Genomic DNA, 22,140 nt, shown 5'->3' with positions numbered 1-22,140 from the left:
GTATTCTTATCAGATCAGTCCAGTGAGCTTCCTTGTAAACAGCCAGGGCAGGCTCTGCCTTCCAGTCTAATGAGATGAGATTCATACTTAAAAATATTTAGGAACACTTCTGCCTAACTTGGCTTCCAAAAAATAATCAAAGCTTTCCTAGCAAACTAAGCATGGAATCTAGAAACAATGCCTATAAATGAGCTCCTTCTAATTTGTAATGCCACAAGCTGGCTTCAAGAAAATCTGACAGAAAGTGTTCAGAGCTTGAATGGACACAGTTAAATGCATACTGAGTGATTCTTCCAAATTTCTGTCAAACAAAAAGAACTCATATGGTCCTTCCATCACACAGTCTGGGTAAAAGATGGCCACACAGTCACTGGGTCATAAAACATCTTAAAAATTCACCTGATTAGTCAAGCTCACACTTACTCTGTTCGGGCATAGGTTGGGGAATAAAACCTATGACTTTACTGAAACAGGAAATTTCCAGATGAGGAAACTCTACCAATGTCAGTTTTTGCCTTCTCTGAAATGTATAGTCTTAGATATTTCCTAAAGTATTGACTTTAGTCAGTAAGGCACTTACCAAGAGTCATACAACTAGAATGAATCAGAAGTAAGATATAAACCCAAATTTCTGAAACTAACTCCCTTTTATTTACCTCCAGCTTTCTCTCTTAATTTGTCTTGATATAATCATTAAGAATATTACTGGAAAAATTCAAGTCAGTTCAACTATCATGTATTAGCCTATGTACAGAGGTACATAGTGGTACAGAGGTAGCATAGTATATAGTCAAAATTACCTGAGTTCAAATGTCACCTTTGATGCATTCTGAGTGTGAACCTAAGTGTCATTTAATTTTTCAGTACCCTAAGAAGCTCTCTAGGATTATAAATTAAAAAGTTGCATATTTTCATCACTAGAGTGAATTTCCTACCCTGATGAAATCTTGTATCAAGATCATTCCAATTACCTCTCCCCAAAACAAAAGCACTGAAACCCTCTGAAAATATAAAAATTGAATAATTCCTGCTTTGAAAGGAGTTTTCTACTAGAAAAAAACAGTCATGGGCATACAAAGTACTAATAATAAACCAATTTTATTTTATAAATCAAACAACAATTTGACTCACTATCAAACATAAAACAAAAATCTGATATTGCAAGTTCTTCATGTAGATATTTATATTTTATGAATGGCTTGGGTTTTAAAATTGTTTTTAAGAAACAATTTTGAGAAATACAACATGAGGGAATGAAGAGTCTTTTAAATACAGGGTCAAGGGAAATGGATTCAGATCTCAATCCATATATTTATCAGTTAAGTAACTTTTTGCATGTTACTTAAGTTAGAGGCAGCTAGGTGGTGCAAGGAATAGATCACTGGGCCTAGAGTCCGAAGACCAAGTTTGAATCCCTGGGCAAGTCACCTAACCTGTTGCTGTTGTTGCTGATGTTCATGCTTCATTCTTGAAAAGGACCAATAACATCATGAGGATGATGTCTTGAGCTGAGTATGTATTGATTAGCCTCAGTTTCTTAATTATAATATGAGAGTAATATAGCACCTTCCCAGGGTTCTTGTGAAGCTCAAATGAGATAATATTTGTAAAATACTTAGCACAATATCATACATATATAGTAGGAAATCAATAAATGCTCAGTTCCTTCCTTCCTTTCTCTCTGAGCTTTAAGTTCCACCAAATGGATATTAAAATGTTTGACCAACTCACAACTATATAGAGAAAAGTGCTTCATAAACTTCAAAGCAGTATATAAATGAGGATTTTTTGGGTTTTTGGTTTTTTTAAGAAACGGGCTTCTAAAGTTGTATAGAACAAATGCTACATTTGATTTGAACTTTTTTACTCAAAAAAGAATATAAACTTTTATACATCTAATAAATATATAAAATTAGTTTCATTCCATAAGAGAGGAGAATGAAGTACAGGTGTCTGTCCAAGGTCACATAATTCATGATTACTAGGCACTGATCTTTCCAATTATAATAGGATCATAGATTTAGTTAGAAGAGACCTAAGAGTCCATCAAGTCTTAATTGCTCACTTTATATAGTGAATAAAATTATAATATAGAATAGAAGAGAATAGAAGCAATATAACATAGTAGATTCAAAGGTAACCCCATAATGAGGGAAAACCTGAGTTCATGCCCTACCTCTAACACACATTGATCTTGTGCCCCAAAGAAGTTAATTATTTTCTCAGTGTCTCTAGACAATTCTCTAAGAACTTATAAATTGCAGGGAAGGTGATAACTTTGGTAGAAAAAGTGTTTCTCATCAAGGATTTCTCTATAACAATGAAATCACAGGTACAATCCCTATCCTAATTCAATTAAATATATGTACAATTCATAAAATTCTTTCTTCAGAACAACCCTTCAAAGGAGGTACAAACAAATATCATTCCCATTTTGCTAATGAGGCCCATAGAGTTTCCATTTGCTTTCTCAAGATCAATGGAAGAGCTGGGATTTGAAAGCAGTATTTTTCTGTTCAATATTTTTCGGGACTCAGCCTATTCCTCTCTTTTGAGTAAACAAAAAAAAATACAATACCTCACACAAACACTAGGACCTTTAATAGTATCCAGAGACTTCAAATGCAAATGTTAGAACTTTTTTGATTTTGCAGTCTTGAGATATCATTTTATATCTACCTGAACATATCTGATTGAATTATCAGATAATATGAGAAATTTGCCAAAAGTTTCACAAAAAATCTGGTAAAATACATTTGCATCATCTTTGCTAGGATGATTCCTCCTAGAGAAAAAAATTAGAGTTATGTTGGTATGATCTCTTCCTGTTAAAGTCATGTTAGCTCTTTATAATCTCCTTTTTCTAAGTGATGCATTTCTTTAATGATCTAGAATTTTATCAGAAATCAAATTCAAACTCACTTGTCAAGAAAAATTAAAGAAGACCTGAACCTAAGGTGATCTCTGAAATACATTAACTGTGTAACAATGAGCATGACTCTTAACTCTCAGGCAGCTCTGTAAGAATAAATTTCAGGGCAAGCAAAAGACATTGGTAAAGGGAATTTTCTCATTTCCCCAAAACAATAAAATCACAATAACTATCTGAAGGAAAATGTGCAAATCATTGTATTAGGTTCTAGGAACACAATAACATTAAAGAAATTGTGTCTGTTCTCTAAGAGTTTAATTCTACTGTGTCCCATTCACTGGGATTTTAAAGAATCTGGTCTTCTATTTAATAAGTACATGTACTCATAAGTAGCTCACAAGTACTGCTTGGCTAGATTATTTTTAACTGAACTTGACTTTTTAGTTTTGCTGCTAAGTATTTTCTTTTTTTAAAAAAAATGAAATTTTACTCTGCAATCCATCATGATGTAAACTACTATCCATATGCAACAAGAAAGAGGTAAATATTGGACATAATCATAGCAAATGGAAACAGTAAGTAACAGTGCTCATTTCTAGCATCAACTCCCTGCTAAAAAATAACTACGATTTATGCCATAGGTAATGAAAAGTGAATGGAAGTGGAATTCACAGCATCTGGCCACTTAGAAGATAGTTAAAAACCAACTCATTTTTTGCTTTCCAGCTACTTCCCTATCTGCGCTCCAATCTTACGGGATTTAAGCAACTTGAGATCCTCAACTTCAGAAATGGAAGCGTGATTGTGAATAGTAAGATGAAGTTTGCAAAGTCAGTCCCTTACAACATCACAGAAGCAGTACACTGTGTACTTGAGAAGTTCTGTTCTGCTGCAGCCCAGCACCTCAATCTGCATGTAGATAGTTATTCTCTCAATATTGAGCCAGGTAAGAGCTTGATGCAGAACATGGAGGAGAAAGAAGTCAATGTCAAAGGGGAAAGTGCTCAGTTTGTATTTAGCAGAGATGAAAATCCTGGCTCTACCACTTGCAACCTAAGTGACCATATAATCTAAGTAGCCTCTCTGGGGTTCAATGTCTTCATCTGTAAAAATGAAGGAGTTGGATTAGATAACCTCTAATGTCTCTTCTTTAGATTGATGATCTTTTTTAGTAATTCTAAGATCTATGATGTTTTGGTCTTTTCCTTCTACCAAAATAGCACAGTAATCATACTTGATAAATCACATTTCTATAGCTATAGATTAAATAATTAGAAAGGAAAGAAATGACTTCAGGCAAGTAAAAACTTTGCTACATTTAAAAGGGGGGGGGGAGAAAAACATATTCGCTGCTTCACAAACTCAGACCTTTAATTTTCCCAGAGAACTAAACTTTTGCAATGCACAGTAGAAATTCAAAATATGTAGCCTGAAGCTACACTTATTTGCATTCTGTAAAAATTCCAAAGAACCTTTCTCTGAGGGCAGCAACCACTGGAGGCTCATGCCAAGGAAACCTTCCAAACATAGGTTTACAATTTCACACTTAACTAACAGAATAGCCTTTTTATAACACAATTCAGTATGGAATTGGCAGCGTACTGAGGAAGGAAAAAAATATTCATTGGAATTCAGTCCTGAGAAAAGTCACCTGTATCTTAGGAGAAAATAGGATTTAAATTTTGACTGCCATTGTGCCCTGAAGTCTGCATCCCACTCATATCAAGGCATCAATATATAAAAGGGCTCCTACCTGCTCTAAAGATCCATCGTCTATTGGCCAATACAATAGCAAATAAGCATTTTTCCAAGGAGTAAATAAACAAGTTATGCTGCTACATGAGGCAATTGTCTTAATTAGGGACCAGATTGAACTTTGTTTAAAAATTTCTGGGTTATATTAAGGAAAAATCTGATCAAGAGAACCATCATTCCTAGCACTGAGACTTTCATGCTAACTAGAAAACTTAAAGGAAATCAATCTGTTCATTCCTCTGTTGCCTCATCTGTAAAATGAAAATAATATTTACACTACCTATCTAACAGGATTCTTATAGAATCATAAATTTAGACCTATAAGGAAATTTATAGGCCATCATGTTCAATCCCTTATTTTGCTGATGAAGAAACTGGAATTCAGGGAATTTAGGTGACTTGTTCACAGTCTCCTAACTAGTAAATGTCTGAAGCAGGATTCAAACTCAGAATCTGTAAGAGTCATTATCACGATGCAAATCATATTTCATTCTGCTTGGAAAAGTGGAAGAGAGCATATCAAGTAACTATCTCCTCTCCCCCCCCCCCCAAAAAAAAATAGAAATCATTACCTGGTAAGCAGCCTTCTGGCAATGAGTCTTAGAGAGACTAAGAGGAGTTGGACTTGGCTGGACTTTTCCTTGGAAGAAAAGGCCCACAATCCATTATCACATTCACAAGCTAAGGCTTTCTAGTATTAGAGTCTTGTCAGTTTGTGAGACTCCAACACATCCTTGAGAAGCCACGGTCACCTACATGCTAGAATGAGGTCTTAGAGAAGGACCTCAGTGAAGTAAGTGAAAAACATTTCTGACTGGCAATGAATTATTCCCAATCAGTCTCACAAATTAACAGAAGTTTTTGTATTCTATGAATTAGTCCAGTGATGAGATTTCACATGCTTTCTAGTTTACTGTTGACTAACAATATAGAAAGGGGGCAAGAGAGGATGAGGTGGAAAGATGCTTTGGACTGGAGCCAGAATGTTGACTCTTGAGAAATATTTTACCTTGAGCAGAGGCAGCCTTTGTACTCTTCTTTAAAATGTCATGGCATTTAAGAAAGCATAGCTCTTAAAAAACCAGCAACATATATCTGAGCATTCAGCAAATGAGAAGGACTATGAGGAAAAATCACACAAAAATTGACCTAAGGACTCTTAATCTTATGAGAACTCCCCATCACAAAAAAAGGAACAAGGTGCCTCAAATTTTTATTGTTTCACATACCATGTGAGGGAGGCACCTTGTGTATATGTATCCAATTCCTCGAACACCTTACCATCTACTTGGTGAGAAAGAAAGTAGATAGTTATATGTTTTTTTTTCATTTTTTTCCAATTACATGCAAAGGTAGTTTTCAACATTCATCCTCTTACAAACTTTTGTTACGCATTTTTCTCCCACCTCCTTTTGGCAGCAATCTAATTAGGTTATACACATACAAAAGTGTTTAACAATTTCCCTATTAGTCGTGTTATAAAAGAGGAATTAGAACCAAGAAGGAAAAAACCATGAGAAAGAAAGAAAAATAAAAAACATAAAAGAAATTTTTAAGTGAACATATTAAACTTTGTTCTGCATTCAGACTTCATAGTTTTGTCTTTAGATGTAGATGGCATTTTCCATAATAGGTCTCAGGATGATTATCCTTGATCACTGAAGTGCTAAGAGGAGTTGGGTTCATCATAGTTGATCATCTCACAATGTTCCTGTTCATGTGTATTATGTTCTCATGGTTTCACTCACTTTACTCACTATCAGTTTATTCAAGTCTTTCCTGGCTTTTCTAAAGTCTAGCCATTCATGATATCTTATGAAACAGTAGATCTCCATCATTTTTATATACCATAACTTGTTCAACTATACCCCAATTGATGAGCAACCCCTCAATTTCCAATTCTTTACCTCTACAAAAAGAGCTATTATAAATATTTTTGTACATATGGGTCTTTTCTCCCTCTTTTATGATCTCTTTGTAATATAGACTAAGTAGTGGTATTGTTTAATCAAAGGATATATGTACAGTTTTATTGCTCTTTGAGCATAGTTACAAATTGCTCTCCAGAATGTTGGATCAGTTCACAACTCAACCAACAGTGCATCAGTGTCCCAGTTTTCCAACAGTTTTCCCTCCAACATTGATCACTTTCTTTTTTTGTCATTTTAGCCAATCTGATATGTATAGGATGGTACCTCAGAGTTATTTTAATTTGCATTTCTCTAATAATGATTTGAAGCAGTTTTTCAAATGACTACAGAGAGTTTTAAGTTCTTCATATGAAATCTGTGAGTTCATAACTTTGGCCATTTATCAATTGGAGAATGATTTATATTCTTCTAAATTTGACCCCATTCTCTATATATTTAGAAATAAGTCTTTTATCAGAAATACTAAGCTGTGAAAATTGTTTCCCAGCTTTCTGCATTCTTTCTAATCTTGGCTGCATTGATTTGGCTTGTGCAAAAACTTGTTAATTTAATACAGTCAAAATTATCCATTTTGAAATTGATTATGTTCTCTATTTCTTTTTTAGTCATAAATTTCTCCCTGCTCCATAAATATAACAGAGAGAGTATTCCTTATTCTTCTAATTGCCTTATGGTATCACCCTTTATGTATCCATTTTGACTTTACCTTGGTATAGTGCAGGGGTCCAGCCTCCACGGGGTTCTTGGAACCTGACAGGAGGGATAGAGTCGGCGAAATGAGTTGAGTCAACAAGTGGGTAAAGGCAGGAGCAGTTTGACTGATTGTCAGCTGCTGGGATTTATTTTTGTAGTTTCAGAATCATGTATGTTTCAAGCAAGCAAGCAAGCTGAGATCATTTCCTTGGTTACAAGAGTGTACAATTTTCATCATCAATCATATATTTCATTATGTTTGCAAGTTTTAATCATGTGATTACAAGTTTAAGTAATAATCATATAGTTAATTAATTTCTTATCCCTACTTAGACCATGATGACCTTAACCTGTCTGTTACCATATTTATTACTACATTGTATAATTGTTAATTCATTTAAAGTTATTAATTAATCAATTCCTTTAATGGAAAGTTTTTTATATTTTTTTGTGTAGGTGATGTTTTTAGATACACTTCCTTAACAGTCTGTAGTGAGGGTCTTTATGCTTGTCCACCCATCCGTTAACTCTTACAATAACCAATTTTTCTTTCATGCCTTGTTGGTAAAAGCCACAGTTTCTGTGACTTTTTTATTCTTTCCCATGAAACTAAGGCTGCTGGAGTTCACATATCAGTCACCTGTACTAGCTATTTTCTCACCATCTTTTTCATATATTCCTATGTATGGTAAGGGGGGAAAAACTATTAATTTTCCTGGAATTCTATCTGACCCATCTTGTATCTGTTTTCCCTGTATATATTCTGGCATCTCCTTGGAATTCCCAGTGCTGGGTTTTCCAGAGATTTTATAATGTTGAAGCCTTTTTGTATGCCTCAGGGAGAGGCAGTCCTGTTAAATTTAGACAGAGTTTACAATCTGTTTTATTCAAGGAATTTTTCTGAAATCCTTCCTTTATAATCATTCTAGTATTAGGGTGAGTAAATATTGTAATCAATAATAAACCTATAAATATTGGTATGCATGGAATCCCTATATATATTGAAGAAGGAAATGTTCCATCAGGCAGTGTGACTGCCTTGAGTCTTCTTGCTGCGACTGTGTCAAACAGCTTAGAGACCCTGGCTCCCAACAGTATAGGATATGAGATGTTAATCTATGCCTGGTTTTTGCTATACTACTTTTCAGTTTTCCCAGTAGTTTTTGTTGAATAGCAAATATTTATCTCAGAAGCTGAAGTCTTTAATAGTTATATTTTTAACATGTATAGTGAGTAAATTGATCAAGATAGTCTCCCATGACTAATTATTTGAGATTCTTAAAGAGTTTGAAGTTGAGAATAAATTTTAAAATAAATTTTAAAAGCAGAAAACTCCTCAAAAAGTCCACATAATCTCTCTCCTTCCCTTCACAGATATGTCAGGCAAAGTGACTGAATTGCATAGTAAGTGATGAAGAAGACTAGAACCCAGGTTTCTTTCTCCCCATTTTCCACTCTACCTTACTCAGGCATCCAGGGGCATCTAAAAGGGTCAAAACAGCATTAGTATAGAAGACAGTGGAGTTGGCTTCTAGGGGGACAGTCTTATTACTTATCATTTTTTATTTTTCCTGCTTCCCAGATGGATTTGAGGGAATTGAATAGGAGATGGAACTTGAAGATCTTAAGGAGGAGACAGTTCACAGTGGTAGAGGCAAAGAAGAAGGGCATCTGTTTAAAAGAGGCATCATGGCATAGAAGGCAGCTAATTGGCACATAGAGATAGAGCATTGGACTTGGAGTCAGTAAATGAGTTCAAATCCAACTTCAGATACTTACTAGCTGTGTGACCCTAGGCAAATAACTTAATCTCAATTTGCCTCATCTGTAAAATAGGAGTAATAATAGCACCTATCTCATATTATGATGATTATGATGATGATGATGATGATGATGATGAAGATCAACTGAGGTAATGATTGGAAAGCACTTAGGATAATGCTTGACACATATAAATGTTAGGAATGATGATGATGATGATGATGATGATGATGTGATGATGGAAGATGAGTGACATAGAAAGAAAGCTCTGGATTGTGATTCAAAAAAATCTGAATACAAATTCCAGCTTTGAGATAGGCTTCCCCTGTGCTACTGGAGAAAAGTGACTTAGCTACAGCTCTTCATCTATAAAATAAGGATATTAATAATACCTTTAAACAGATAAATAGCAGAGAAATGGAAAGATGAGGGGAGATTTTAAAAACAGATTATTGAAGAAGACTGAATTCAGAAACTGGATTAAAGCAGGAAACCCCTTTCCCTTTTACAAATATACTTGGATTTCATAAGACTCTTCTCATTGGCAAAGAAAATGATTATTTGATGCTGGGTACAAAATAGAGTGGCTCCAGAAAAAAAGAACATGAGGATCTCTCTTTGAACCTCATTCAGAAGTAGGATTTGATACATGGCAACTTTGCTCAGCTTCTGACTACAAAGGGCCTTTGGCAGAAACCTGCTAAATGCAATCAAAGGTAATCAAGCAACATAGCCTTATCTCATGTAAAAAAGTTAGAAAAGCTTCTATGATAAAGTTATGCCCCTCAGTCCCTAGCAAGGAAAAGAGGCATATTCAAAAGACAATTTACCACATCATTTACCTACAAGAGCTTTTAGCAAGAACAACTGAGAACTAAGGATCTTACTGCCGGAAAATTGGGAGGTCAAAGAATTTTATAGCAAGGTAATTTAGTGAGAGAAAAGAAGCAGTGTATGCCTGCTGAGTCACATCACCATCCTGATAGAGAAAGCACAGAATCCTGAAGCCAAGGGCTCTGGGACTAGTACAGTACCTTCTAGACCACCAGTCTTGCATCCAGACTGAACCCCACAAGTCTTCATTGTGAGAGGAATCCCAGTCTTTTCTTACCACTTCCAGTGCCAACCACTGAACAACTGATGCCTATGGGCAGGTAAAGCCAAGAAAGCCAGGGATGGCAGACCACTACTTCAGTCTAGTCTCCACAGACAGCATAAAAGGATAGGATCCCTGTGGATCCACCACCCTCTAACTGCCAAACAAACAGGTAAACCCAAGAATGGTAGACCACTGATTATGCTTCCAGCCCATTCACTGAAAAAATTATCTTGGAAAACAGCTCCTGTGGAGATGTTATCTTTTTTTTAATTTTTTTAGGTTTTTGCAAGGCTGATGGAGTTAAGTAGCTTGCCCAAGGCCACACAGCTAGGTAATTATTAAGTGTCTGAGGTCGAATTTGAACTTGTTATCTTGATATTATCTTGAAGCTTCCTCTATAAGTACAAAAAATCCTGTTTCCTTAGGAGCCACACCAACTAAAGACACAAAAGGAAAAAAAAAAAAAAACCTGAACTCCAAAGTTTCAGATACTGCCAAATGGCTCAGCATTAGAAGCAGATAAGGTTTTATAGGTAGAAATGTTACTAATGAAGATATATCACCATCTGCTTTGGCACACTACCCTAAGGCTCATTGGACATTTTCCTCTGATTTGCAGCTGAGATCCCCTCAAATGCATTGTCTTCCTCACTGGAATATGAGTTCCTTGAGACAGAGTCTGTTTCTTCTTTTCTGATGGTGTGCCCAGCACTTAAGACAATGCTCTACACAGAGTTAGTATTCACTCAGCATTCATTCTCTCCTTCATACACATAAAATCAGGAAAAAACAAAAACAAAAAACAAGTAACTGCAGATGGTAAATGAAGATGTATCTCAATAAACATTTATTAAGTACCTACTCTGTTAGGCTTAGAGAGGTCACTCTTCAGAACAGAGGATGAAGAGAGTTTCAGCCCTGGGGGATAGGGAAAATATCCAGAATCCCCATGGAACAGCCACGAGGAGGTCAGAGGCACTGGATTAAAGAGTGTGAGTAAGGTTTTAAGTATATGAGGTAAGATGGTTTTAAGTGTATATAAGGCTAGTTTGTGAAGGGTTTTGAAGGTCAAACAGAGCATTTTTCTATTTGCTCCTGGAGGCAGTAGGAAGTCATTAGAGTATGGAGGTGGCATCTCCCTCCTAGAAAAAGAAGATAAAGGGATCACAGAAAAATACCAACTGTTATCAAGATTATTAGGATAAAGCTCCTTAAAAATGGATGGTTGGATAAGGATTAAAAAAACAAAAAGGAAATGTATTTGAAAAGGGAAAAAAAGAGAATTCTGATCTATGTCAGGAGATTAAAAAGTAGAAGAGTGTGATACACATGAGGAAAGGCAGAAATAATAATAAACATTTACATTGTGCTTACTATTTGCTAGGCACTATATTAAGTGCTTTACAATTATTATCTCTCAGCTATTCTGGGAATTAGGTAATATCATTCTACCTCATTTTACAGTTGAGAAAACGGAGGTAACAAAGGTCAAATAATTTGCCCAGAGTCATACAACTAGGATGTCTCTAAGGTCAAATTTGAACACAAATCTTCGTGACATAGGCCTTGCACTCTATTCCCTGTGCCAATTAGCTTCCTGGTACAGAAGAACCGTAGAAATACTTAGAGCTAAGGAATAAATAATTGTTCTTCCCGAAGAAGGGGTAGCTAGAACTTCTAGGAAGGAAATAAATTCTCTTGCTCCAAGGAATGACATGTATCAACATTATAAAAGAAGTCATTTGTGAGTGTGCTTCTTATTTACAAAAACTCGGTCATCATAACATCATTAATCCTTAAACATAAAATATTTACTTAATGATAAGGTAAAACAAGAATATTCATTATATTATGGTTGAGCTATTTCTGCTGTATCAATACCCCATGATCACATTTTGTGATTTCTTGACAAAAATACTGCAGTTGTTTGCCAATACCTTCTCTAGCTCATTTTACAAATGAGAAAACTGAGGAAAACAGAATTAAATGACTTGCCCAGAATCACATAGATATTAAGTGTGCAAGACTGAATTTGAACTCAGGTGTTCCTGCTTCCAAGGCTGTTGCTTAATCCACTACACCATTTTACTAACCCAATCATGGTATTATAGTTATAGAATATTAAAGCAAATGAAAATATAAACAATACTTCACAGTTCTTACATAAGCTTAGGTCATAGTCTCCCATCAGTCCCTTAGTATCTGTGGAGGAAGATGGCAAGGAGTATTTTTGATCTAGACATCAGAAAGCCTGCAATTTAAAAATCATTGCTATGCCCTGTAATTAGCTGCAAGCCTTTGGGCAAGTCATTTAATTTCTGTGGTTCAGTTTCACAATCTATAAAATGAGAGCTTTAGACAAGACAATTTGTGAGACTCCTCCTGGCTCTAACATTCTATGGTTTATCTTCATTATCATTAATATTATTTTTATTATCATCATTGTATGATTTGGTTTTAAAACCAAAGGTATCTTAATGGCTTACTCTAATGGGAAAGAGTATATAATCCTCAGTTCACATTTATATCCCCAGAGAGTTTAATACATAGAGACATATTCAGATGGATTCTAAGATACACATGTATAAAAATGAATAGTCATATACCATTTCTAAACTATCATGTCTCCTTTCTGCTATCATCAGTATTATATCTGTTTGGATGATTAATTGAGAGCAAACTATATTTCTGGATATGGCAAAAATAAGAATATACATTTAACATATATGTATTATATATATAATATATATATATATATATATAGTTGATATATGTGTCTGTATAATGAAAAAGAAGTATCAGGAGCAATTATGCAACATGTCAACATTTGGGTGGGCAATAAATGATTTCCATTTATTTCCTATGTAAGATTTGAAGCAGATATGTCTATAAAAACAGTTACCAAAAAAGTCAGTCTTAATTTCTGTAATGTTCTATTTTTTTAAATGAAACCAGATTTTCAGAATTAAAGAAATGGATATTCACATTTTTAGCTAAGTGAAAGTAACAAATTTTAAAAAAAGTAGATTTAAAATCTTTTTTTTTTTTTGGTCACTATGGCATTTCCAAACTCTAATTTGTTCTTTAAATATGATCACTTCGAAAATTCTTACCGCATTGAATAGAGATGAAGTCCTAGGGTCAGGAAGTCCTGAATTCAAATTCAATCTTTCTAACGATTTGACCCTGGGAAAGTCTCTTAACCTGTCTTTGCCTCAGTTTCCCAAATTATAAAATGGGGTTAATAAAAATACCTACTTCCCAGTGTTGATTTGAGGATCAAATGAAATAACTGTAAAACATTTAACAGAGTAACTATCACATAGAAAGTGCTGTACAAATATTAGTTATGATGATGATATTCATCTTATATAATATTCCATCTCTTTTCCAAGTCTTTTCACTTGTTGCCCCATCACTCAAAATCTTTGCTTCTTTGTCTCCCTCTTCTAATGTGAGCCTTTACTGATCTCCTGAATTTAAGCTTCCAGTACTTCCCTTCTCCTCAAAATTGTCTTTCATCTAATTTGTATATTGTTGATATACATATTATGTATACACACACACACACACACACACACACACACATACACACGTACATAATATATACTTTTCCTGATTGGATGGAAACTTCCTAGAGAAATGACCATTTTATTTGTTGTCCCTCCTTGGTACTTATTAAATATTTGTTAATCAAATGATTGAATAATATATTAATTAATATAATAATATAATATATTTCACTTTAAGACATTGTGATTTGTAGAACAGCTAATTAAAATATCTTACTATTATTAAATAAAGATAATTATTCAGTTTCCTTAAGAATAAGATTCCAAAAAAAAGAGAAAATATTCTCCAATTCCAATAAACAAGAGTTATTGTCATAATGGGTGCCTAATTGTTGTCAGTTTTGATAGTTATAGCTATTATGCAGTCATGTCAATCCAGCCAATCTTTAATTATGTAGTATGTAATAATATAGGCCTGGAATAGAACAGATCATTGAAATGCCAAATAATCTTCAAAGGTTATTATAACAAATACGGGAAACCCTTCTGATTCCTGGATTCAGAAGATGAAATTAGAAGGACTTCCTGCGTCCTGTTGGCTTGTGCTGATCCAATTTGTTCCTGATACCTCCTTATTAGAAAAACAGAGATTAGTAGGTATTAAAAACCTCTAGCTGCCCCCAACAACAACAAAAAATCACTAGTGCTTAAGTATAACTTTTTTCTCTAATGTAATCAGAAGGTTATAGAACAATGGGAAGGAAATTACCTCCAAGGCAACTTGATACAAGCATAAAGGAAATTGTTCCTACTTTTATATGTGCTTGAATTTAAATCACATTCTAACATAGTTTCATCATCCCTCTACTCTCAGTTTCTTCATATGTAAACGATGCGTTGGATCAGATGACCTCTAACCACTTAATTTATGAGTTGCTCAAGCTTCCTTGGTCTTATTTTTCCCATTTATAAATTTAAAGCTAGATACAGGATAAATTGGAAATAATTAACAAAGGGAAGGCATTGGAATTAAGAGGAGTTGGGGAAAGTTTCCCGTATAAGATCAGCCATGTTTATTCCTTCCTTTCTCTCTGAGCTCCATTTGTGACTCTCTGACTTTCTTTTGAAACCAGGTTTCAATAACCTCATCTTTTAAGATTCCTTAATGAATGCTTGTCATGTTGTCACTAATCTGTTAACCTGAGAATGGGACTGCTAGCTTATTATGAGCTCATACTTCTGCTATACTTTTCATGAGATTTACCCATACTTACTGATAGTTTCACCCTTTTCAGGAAATAATGTCAAAACTCAGTAAAAAATGTACATAGGTCTAAATGTCCCTTAAAGAGTGATCACAATGGTAGAAATTCTATCAGGATGACAAACCATGAAAAGAATGCATCAGGAGAAAATATGTTAATACATTGTATGTACCTTCTAGAATTCACACACATACAAGACCAGCCTTGCCAAAGAAATACAGTCTTCAAGATTACAGCAGCTTTACATTCCTTGAAATTTTGGGAAAGTAAAATTTTTGATTCATGATCTGATGCCTAACTTCTTATAAAAATGATTGAAAACATCATATTTATTTATTTAAATATTTTATCTATTTATTTTTCCAACTACAGGCAATAGTAGTTTTCAGCAATTATTTTTGCAAGGTTTTGAGTTTTATATTTTTCTCCCTTCCTCCCTTCCCTCTGCCCTCCACCCCTCTACTTGTCTAACCAGAAAGCATCATGTTTAATCCAGTGTTTACCCACCTAGCAATGATAGAGATTTACAATGTACAATATAAATCTTGTTAAAGTAGATTGGGATTAAAAATATGGATACATTGCTACATACTATCTAGTTCATTTATTTTTTATGTGAATAAAATATCTGAGAGAAAATATGAGATAACAGTTAAAGATCCAGTCTTGAAAACAGAAAGACATGGACAGGTACAAGTCTTGCTTCTGATAACATCCTGACTGGGTTACTCTGGGCTTAATTTCATAAAATCTTCATAATGAAGCTACTCTAAGCAACTCTCTAGGACTAAGTTGTAGAACAGATTCTGACTTGCATAGCCTGAAGTTTCTTAATAGGTAGTCCTTTCTATCAGTCAAATTATAACTCCCTCTGCCTTTCCTCCATCTACTAGCGCAATCTGTAAATGAGGGCTCCATATTCTGTCCCCTGGAAGAAGAGTTTTATGGGAAGCTGCCTGACACCTAAAGGCAGGATAATGGAGTGGCCTGGACCACCTAGTAGTCAGATGGATAAAACTATGCAATCTGTGAATTGGGGTGTACTTGTAATAACAACTGTAATTAATAGAGATGATTCAAGTAGAGACTGTTCTGAGTGACTGTTGTAAGGACTACTTCTGTCATAATTCTCCAAAGGGAACAAATATGTAAAAGGAAAAGATTGTTGTTTTCAAATGTTCTTGATGAAGCCTTGAGCAATCAGTTCTTGGACAATTGAGACTTGGGTACTGGGTGCCCTCAACTTGTGTGTGTGTGTGTGTATGTGTGTGTATAAAATCTAGATCATATTGACATATAAATTCATGGAAATGTAAGGAATGTTTCTCCAAACTGAAAGAAAAACTATCTATAATATTGTTTTGTATCTATGATCTCATTAATTCAGGTATTCCCATTAAGTCATCCACATTTTTTCATCCTTAGGAAATTCTTGTCCAGTTCTTTTCATAAATTCATCACAGGGATATGATTATGATATATGCATACTGAACATGCATACTGAAACAACCTTTTGTTGTTCAATCATAAACTTATTTGGAGTTCTCTTGGCAAAGATACTGGAGTTTACAAGTTCCTTCTCGAACTCATTTTTCAAATGAGGAAACAGAAGTTTCCTGGTTTACATATGACAAACCAGGTAAAATGACTTGCCCAGGGTCACACAGTTAGTAAGTATCTGAAGCTAAATTTTAACTGGTCTTCCTGATGCCAGGCCTGGTCCTCTGTCCACTGTACCACCCAGCTGCCTTGAATATACTTACCTTAAACCATTATTGTCCACTAAAGTTTCCCATTTGCTACTAAAATGTTCCCCCTCTAAACAAAGTCCCTTTAAAACACAAATTTCTCTTGGATGTTTTGCTATATACCTTCTAAATTCTAAAGCTGAACCACAAACTTTTCATGACAACAAAATGGGACAAAGAGCAATCATTATTCCCTTCTCAGTTCTAAAGGTAGAAAAGCCAGTGTTCTAAGAAGCTGTAAAGCTCATGGAAGATACCAGTAAAGAAAATCAAGATGCTTGTCTTAACTTTTTTTAAAAAAATTATTTAAGGCAATGGGGTTAAGTGACTTGCCCAAGGCCACATAGCTAGGTAATTATTAAGTGTCTGAGGTCAGGTTTGAACTCAGGTCCTCCTGACTCCAGGGCTGGTGCTCTATCCATTGTGCCACCTAGCTACCCCCACTTTCTTTGATAAAACTGGCAGTGTGATACTGGGAAAGTCACCTAAGCTTGTTTTTAAAATATTCTGGAAAAGAAGAGGACAAATCACTCCAGGATTCTTGCTAAGAAAAACCTCAAATGAGGTCTCAAAGAGTCAGATAAGACCAAAAGCAGGTGAACAATAACAATAATATAATAAAAATTTTATTATCATAAATGTTTACACAATGTGCATAATTTAATGAAACTTGATTCTTAATTCTTGATGTGGTTTTCTGAAAGATATCTTTATATAATGTTCATTCTCTGAGGATTCTAATATACCAGAGACATTATTATAAATAAAATTTAAGCCTTGTGACTACATTTAGTAAGAAAGAAAAAACTTCTCTAAGAGTTCTTTAAAAATGTTGTAATTATGTTAATTAGAAATCATTTTGGAGTTTTTGGTTACTGCAGAGATTAATTTACTCATCTTTTACTGCTTCATTGTTGTTGGGGGTTGTTGTTTTTTTTTTGTCACTCCATATGAAGAGTTTTTTCATTCAAACCTCACTCATTAACTTTTTTTTTAGCTTTTTGCAAGGCAATGGGGTTAAGTGGCTTGCCCAGGGCCACACAGTTAGGTAATTATTAAGTGTCTGAGGCAGGATTTGAACTCAGGTCCTCCTGACTCCAGGGTTGGTGCTCTATCCACTGCATCACCTAGCCGGCCCTCATTAACTTTTGATTAGTAGTATTTCTTTAACTGTCCCTTTCAAATTTCTCAAATGTACTATAAAATCCCTTTACTTTCTTACTGTCTCCTCCTCCTTACTATTTTCTCTCCAATTCACATTTTTTTAAAAAAAATTAGCATTGCTACTTTTGTACCATTTCATTAGAACAGCATAGGTTTGAACTTTTTTTGTTTCTCATTATCAGTTATTCTCCAAAACCCCATAAAAAGTTTCTCATTCCCTCTTGGAGTACATACATCCAGAAGGGATTTGTTCAAAATTATACACGGCAAATGTTTGCAGTCCTGCATATATAAAATCTCTAAACTTCCTTTTAGAAATATAGAAAAGCAGAGTATTGATGAAGAAGTAAGGAGAGAGTTGCTCCTTTTAGTTCTAGGAGTAGGAGAGAGAGAGAGAGAGAGAGAGAGAGAGAGAGAGAGAGAGAGAGAGAGAGAGAAAGAGAGACAGAGAGAGAGAGAGACAGAGAGAGAAAGAGAGAGAGAGAGATTACCATGGTAATTTCTTTCCAAATTCTAACAAACATTTGAATTTTTTGTTGCATCCTCATATACTGTGGGGATGAGCTATATGTATATCCAAATGGCACCTGTCATAGCACTGATACAAAGTGAATGTGGCATATTCCTTCAGTTACTTTGGATTTATCATTCACCTTCTGCTAAACCTCCTGAGTGATTTTATCCAAAATTTTAAAAGTAAACAAATGTTAGAATTTTTATGTGATTTATGAACTGAAAAACCAAATAAATCATGGTCATCCCAATATTCAGCTGGCATCCCAAGTAGCCAAAGGCCTCTTTGATTTCATAATGAAAATCTTCAGAAGCATAGAGTTTTTTATGCCAGTTATCTGTGCAAGTGGAAGATTTCTGAAATGCGAACTCATACATAAGTTATCTTCTCCTTACATTCAGAAGAACCTTCCTCAAACCTGTGCAGATAGACCATAAAACTAGTGAGTGGGAAAATTTTAAATTAATTACAGGCCCACAGTCAAAGCAATGATCAACATTCTTGCTGATATTCTGATCAAGAAACCCATCATCTTTGGAAAATATCAACTCTTCAGAACTAATCTGCACTCCTAGAAAATGGTTATAGAGTCACAAAGATAAATTGTACAGTATTCCAGTCCAATAAATAGATTTTTATCTGTTCAGGAATAGTTATAGTCAAATTTATTTTAAATTGTCTTATAATTTTACCCAGATAAATATTGCAGTAAATTACTTCTTTCTAATAAAATCTGCTATATTCTTAGAATATGAGAACTGCTCACTCATTAAAAACAAATGCAATTTTCATAATGATTACTTTATAAACATCTGAAAATAAAATGTCCCATATAAATGTCCCTTCTGAATTACAAATGTGAATCCAGAGAGGAACTCACCTATTCAGCTAGTACAGAGGAAGAATATCTGTTTCCCACCTTCACAGATTTTTCTCTCTTGCCCACTCCTGACCCCATCTTGCTAGACTTCACCATTCTCAAGGGCCTCAACCATTAGAGGCTTTCTTCCTCATCTTCCATACCTCTCCTCAATCATTAATTTCTACAGATTTACACTGATGCTAGAGATTTTGTCTCCACCTTTCACCTCCCCACTCCCAGATGTTAAATAAATAAGATGTCACTAAAGATGTCAAACCAGTTCAATCCCAGAATGGGGGTTGCAGATGACTTCTTGGTGGATAAAGTTACCAGTCAATACAAAAATATAGAGAAAATGAAAATATGCATTTCCTACTAAAAATTCAATAACTAATAGCTTGAAAAATTGAGTCAAACTTTGCCTTGTCCTCAGGGGGACAGCTGGATGAGTGAGAAATGAAGAGTCAGATAAACAGGGCTTGCATTATCAAAGGAGATTTCCTCAGAGAGATATGTATATTTGATTAACCAAGATAAACTATGGTTCTGCTCCCAAAATTTTCACCTGTGTTTTATTGCCTATATCATATCATGTTATGTTCCTCCTATTGAGCTATGATAATCTAAATTTCAAATATCACTCTTAAAATTGAAAATACTCCCAGGAAGGTATCCTACTGTCACTGTCATGTATTAATTCCATAGCATGAATCAGGCCCAACTAATTAGAGATTTGAAGATGACAAGATTTGATAGGAAAGAGGAAAGGAAGGAACATAGAAACAAAGGAATTAAGGAAAAAAATGAAAGAGGAAAAGAAAGAACAAAGGAAGGAGAGAAGAAAGGAGGGAGGGAAAAGAAAAAAAGAAAAAAAGAAAAATGGGCTTAGAGCAGTCACTGATCAGGAAAACCAGGATTTTTACCTTCAACCTTTCCCAGCATCAGGGTCTCTTCTATTGAGTCCTGTCTTCTCTTTATATGGCCAAAGTACTTAAACTTCAGCTTTAGCATTTGACCTTCCAATGAATAGTCTGAATGCATTTCTTTAATTATGGATTGATTTAAAGCAACAATCTGCAGTGCTCAGCTATCTTGATAATAAGTCCAATTCTCACAAACATACATTGCTACTGAAAAACCCATAATTTTAGCTATATAGACCTTTGACAACAAGGTGATGTCCTTGCTCCAGATTTGCCACAGTTTTCCTTCCAAGGAGCATCTTTTAATGTCAGGGTTGCAGTCACTATCCGCAGTGATCTCTGAGCTCTAGAACATATCTGGCATTGCTTTCATTTCTTTTCCCTGTGTATTAACAGGAAGTAACCAGTTACCAAGATCTTAGATTTTTTTTAAATGTTGAGCTTTCACAGCTTTAACATCCTTCTCTTTCAGTCTCATCAAGGTTTCTTAATTTTTCTTCACTTTCTGCTATCAGTGTTAGAGTCTTCATATCAGAAATTTTTCATTGTTTTATTCTATCCACTGAGTCATCCATAATAATTACTGCTATATTATAGAGAGCAGACAAGGCTTTGTCACTAGATAGCTGAGTCAGGAAAGCCTTCCTTCAAGTTAACTTTATTATTAACTTAAACACTCTTGCATACTCTAAATTACAGATAAGTAGCTGATCTACTGGGAGGCAGCTAGGGACCTGGAATCTGGAAGAATAGAGTTCAAATATCCCCTCGTAACCTTCCAAGCTGTCACTTAACCTCTGTTTGCCTTAATTTACTGAAGAGGAAAATAGCAAAGCACTACAGTAGCTGTGCCAAAACAGATGGAGAAGAATCAGACATGATTTACTTTGGTAGAGAGAATTTTTTTTTATTTGCCAATAAGGTAAAAGATTGTGAGATGTTTACTTGTCCAAAGGTTAAGTTGTAGCAAGGTGGTAACACAGAGAGATTCTGGGCCTAGAGTCAGGAAGACCTGAATTCAAATTCAGTCTCAGATATTTATTAGTATGTGATTCTGGGCAAGTCATATAACCTCTGTCTGACTCAGTTTACACAATTTTAAAATAATACCTATCCTCAACCCCCAGGGTTGTTGTAAAAATCAGTAAGTCAATAAACATTTATTAAGCAATTATTATAGGTTAGGCATTATGATAACTACTAGAGATTCAAAGAATGGCAAAAGATACCCTACCCTGGAGAGGTTCCCAATCTAATAGATGGATCAAAAGAGACAATACTTATAAAAATACTTAGCACAGTATTTGTCACATAATTGCTACTTAATAAATGCTTATTTCCTTCCTTCTGCTATAGAGGTAGACCATATGGTTTGGCATTATGAAGGCAACCACAGGTGGGACTTAAAATTCAATAAATCTAGGAACTATTTTAGGGGTGAATTAACTAAATATATGACCACATGTAGCCTGCAAATTATATTATAAATATCCAAATGGCAGAAAAAATATTCCCCACCCCTGTTCTATTACAACGCATCATCAAACTACTATCTTATTAATTCAACATTTCTTAAAAGAGGATCAAAATCCTTGGTAGTGTCAGAGTTTAATATCATTAACAGAAATGGTTCTATCAATTCAACATCTCATATAGAAGATCAAAGTCTGTAGCATATGGTTCTATCAAATTGGGAAAGATGGAAAGTTTAGGATATAGCTGCCTTGCTACTACTGTACACTTAGAGCCACTGTTTTTTTTTCCATCTGCTCTTCTACTGAACCCTCCTATTTATGTGGTCTTTCCCTATTAGAAGTAGTTTCTTGAGAATAGGGACTCACTGGGTTTTTATCTGCATGCCAGGAACTTAACAAATGCTTTTTCATTCATTTAAGAAATTGTTTCACATTCTATCTACTACTGCAAGTCAAAACTCCATAAGTCAATCATCAAAAAGAATTTATAAAGTACTTAACATGTGCCAGAATTGTCATAAGCACTGGAAAAAAATTACAAGAAAAATAAAAGACAGACCCTGTCA

General features: G+C 34.7%; 1 protein-coding gene across 1 annotated transcript in view; it reads left to right on the top strand.

Annotated features, from left to right (window-relative positions):
• IMPG1 (interphotoreceptor matrix proteoglycan 1) overlaps positions 1-22,140 on the top strand; it is a 168,621-nt gene that overhangs the window by 117,987 nt on the left and 28,494 nt on the right. The window contains exon 14 of the mRNA XM_074190012.1: positions 3,599-3,818. Within this exon, the coding sequence (XP_074046113.1) occupies positions 3,599-3,818 (220 nt within the window). The remainder of the gene's footprint in view (positions 1-3,598; positions 3,819-22,140) is intronic.

This window comes from Macrotis lagotis, chromosome 5 (assembly GCF_037893015.1).
Source record: "Macrotis lagotis isolate mMagLag1 chromosome 5, bilby.v1.9.chrom.fasta, whole genome shotgun sequence".
Lineage (NCBI taxonomy): Eukaryota > Metazoa > Chordata > Mammalia > Peramelemorphia > Peramelidae > Macrotis > Macrotis lagotis.
This window is presented reverse-complemented; position numbering and strand designations above follow the sequence as displayed.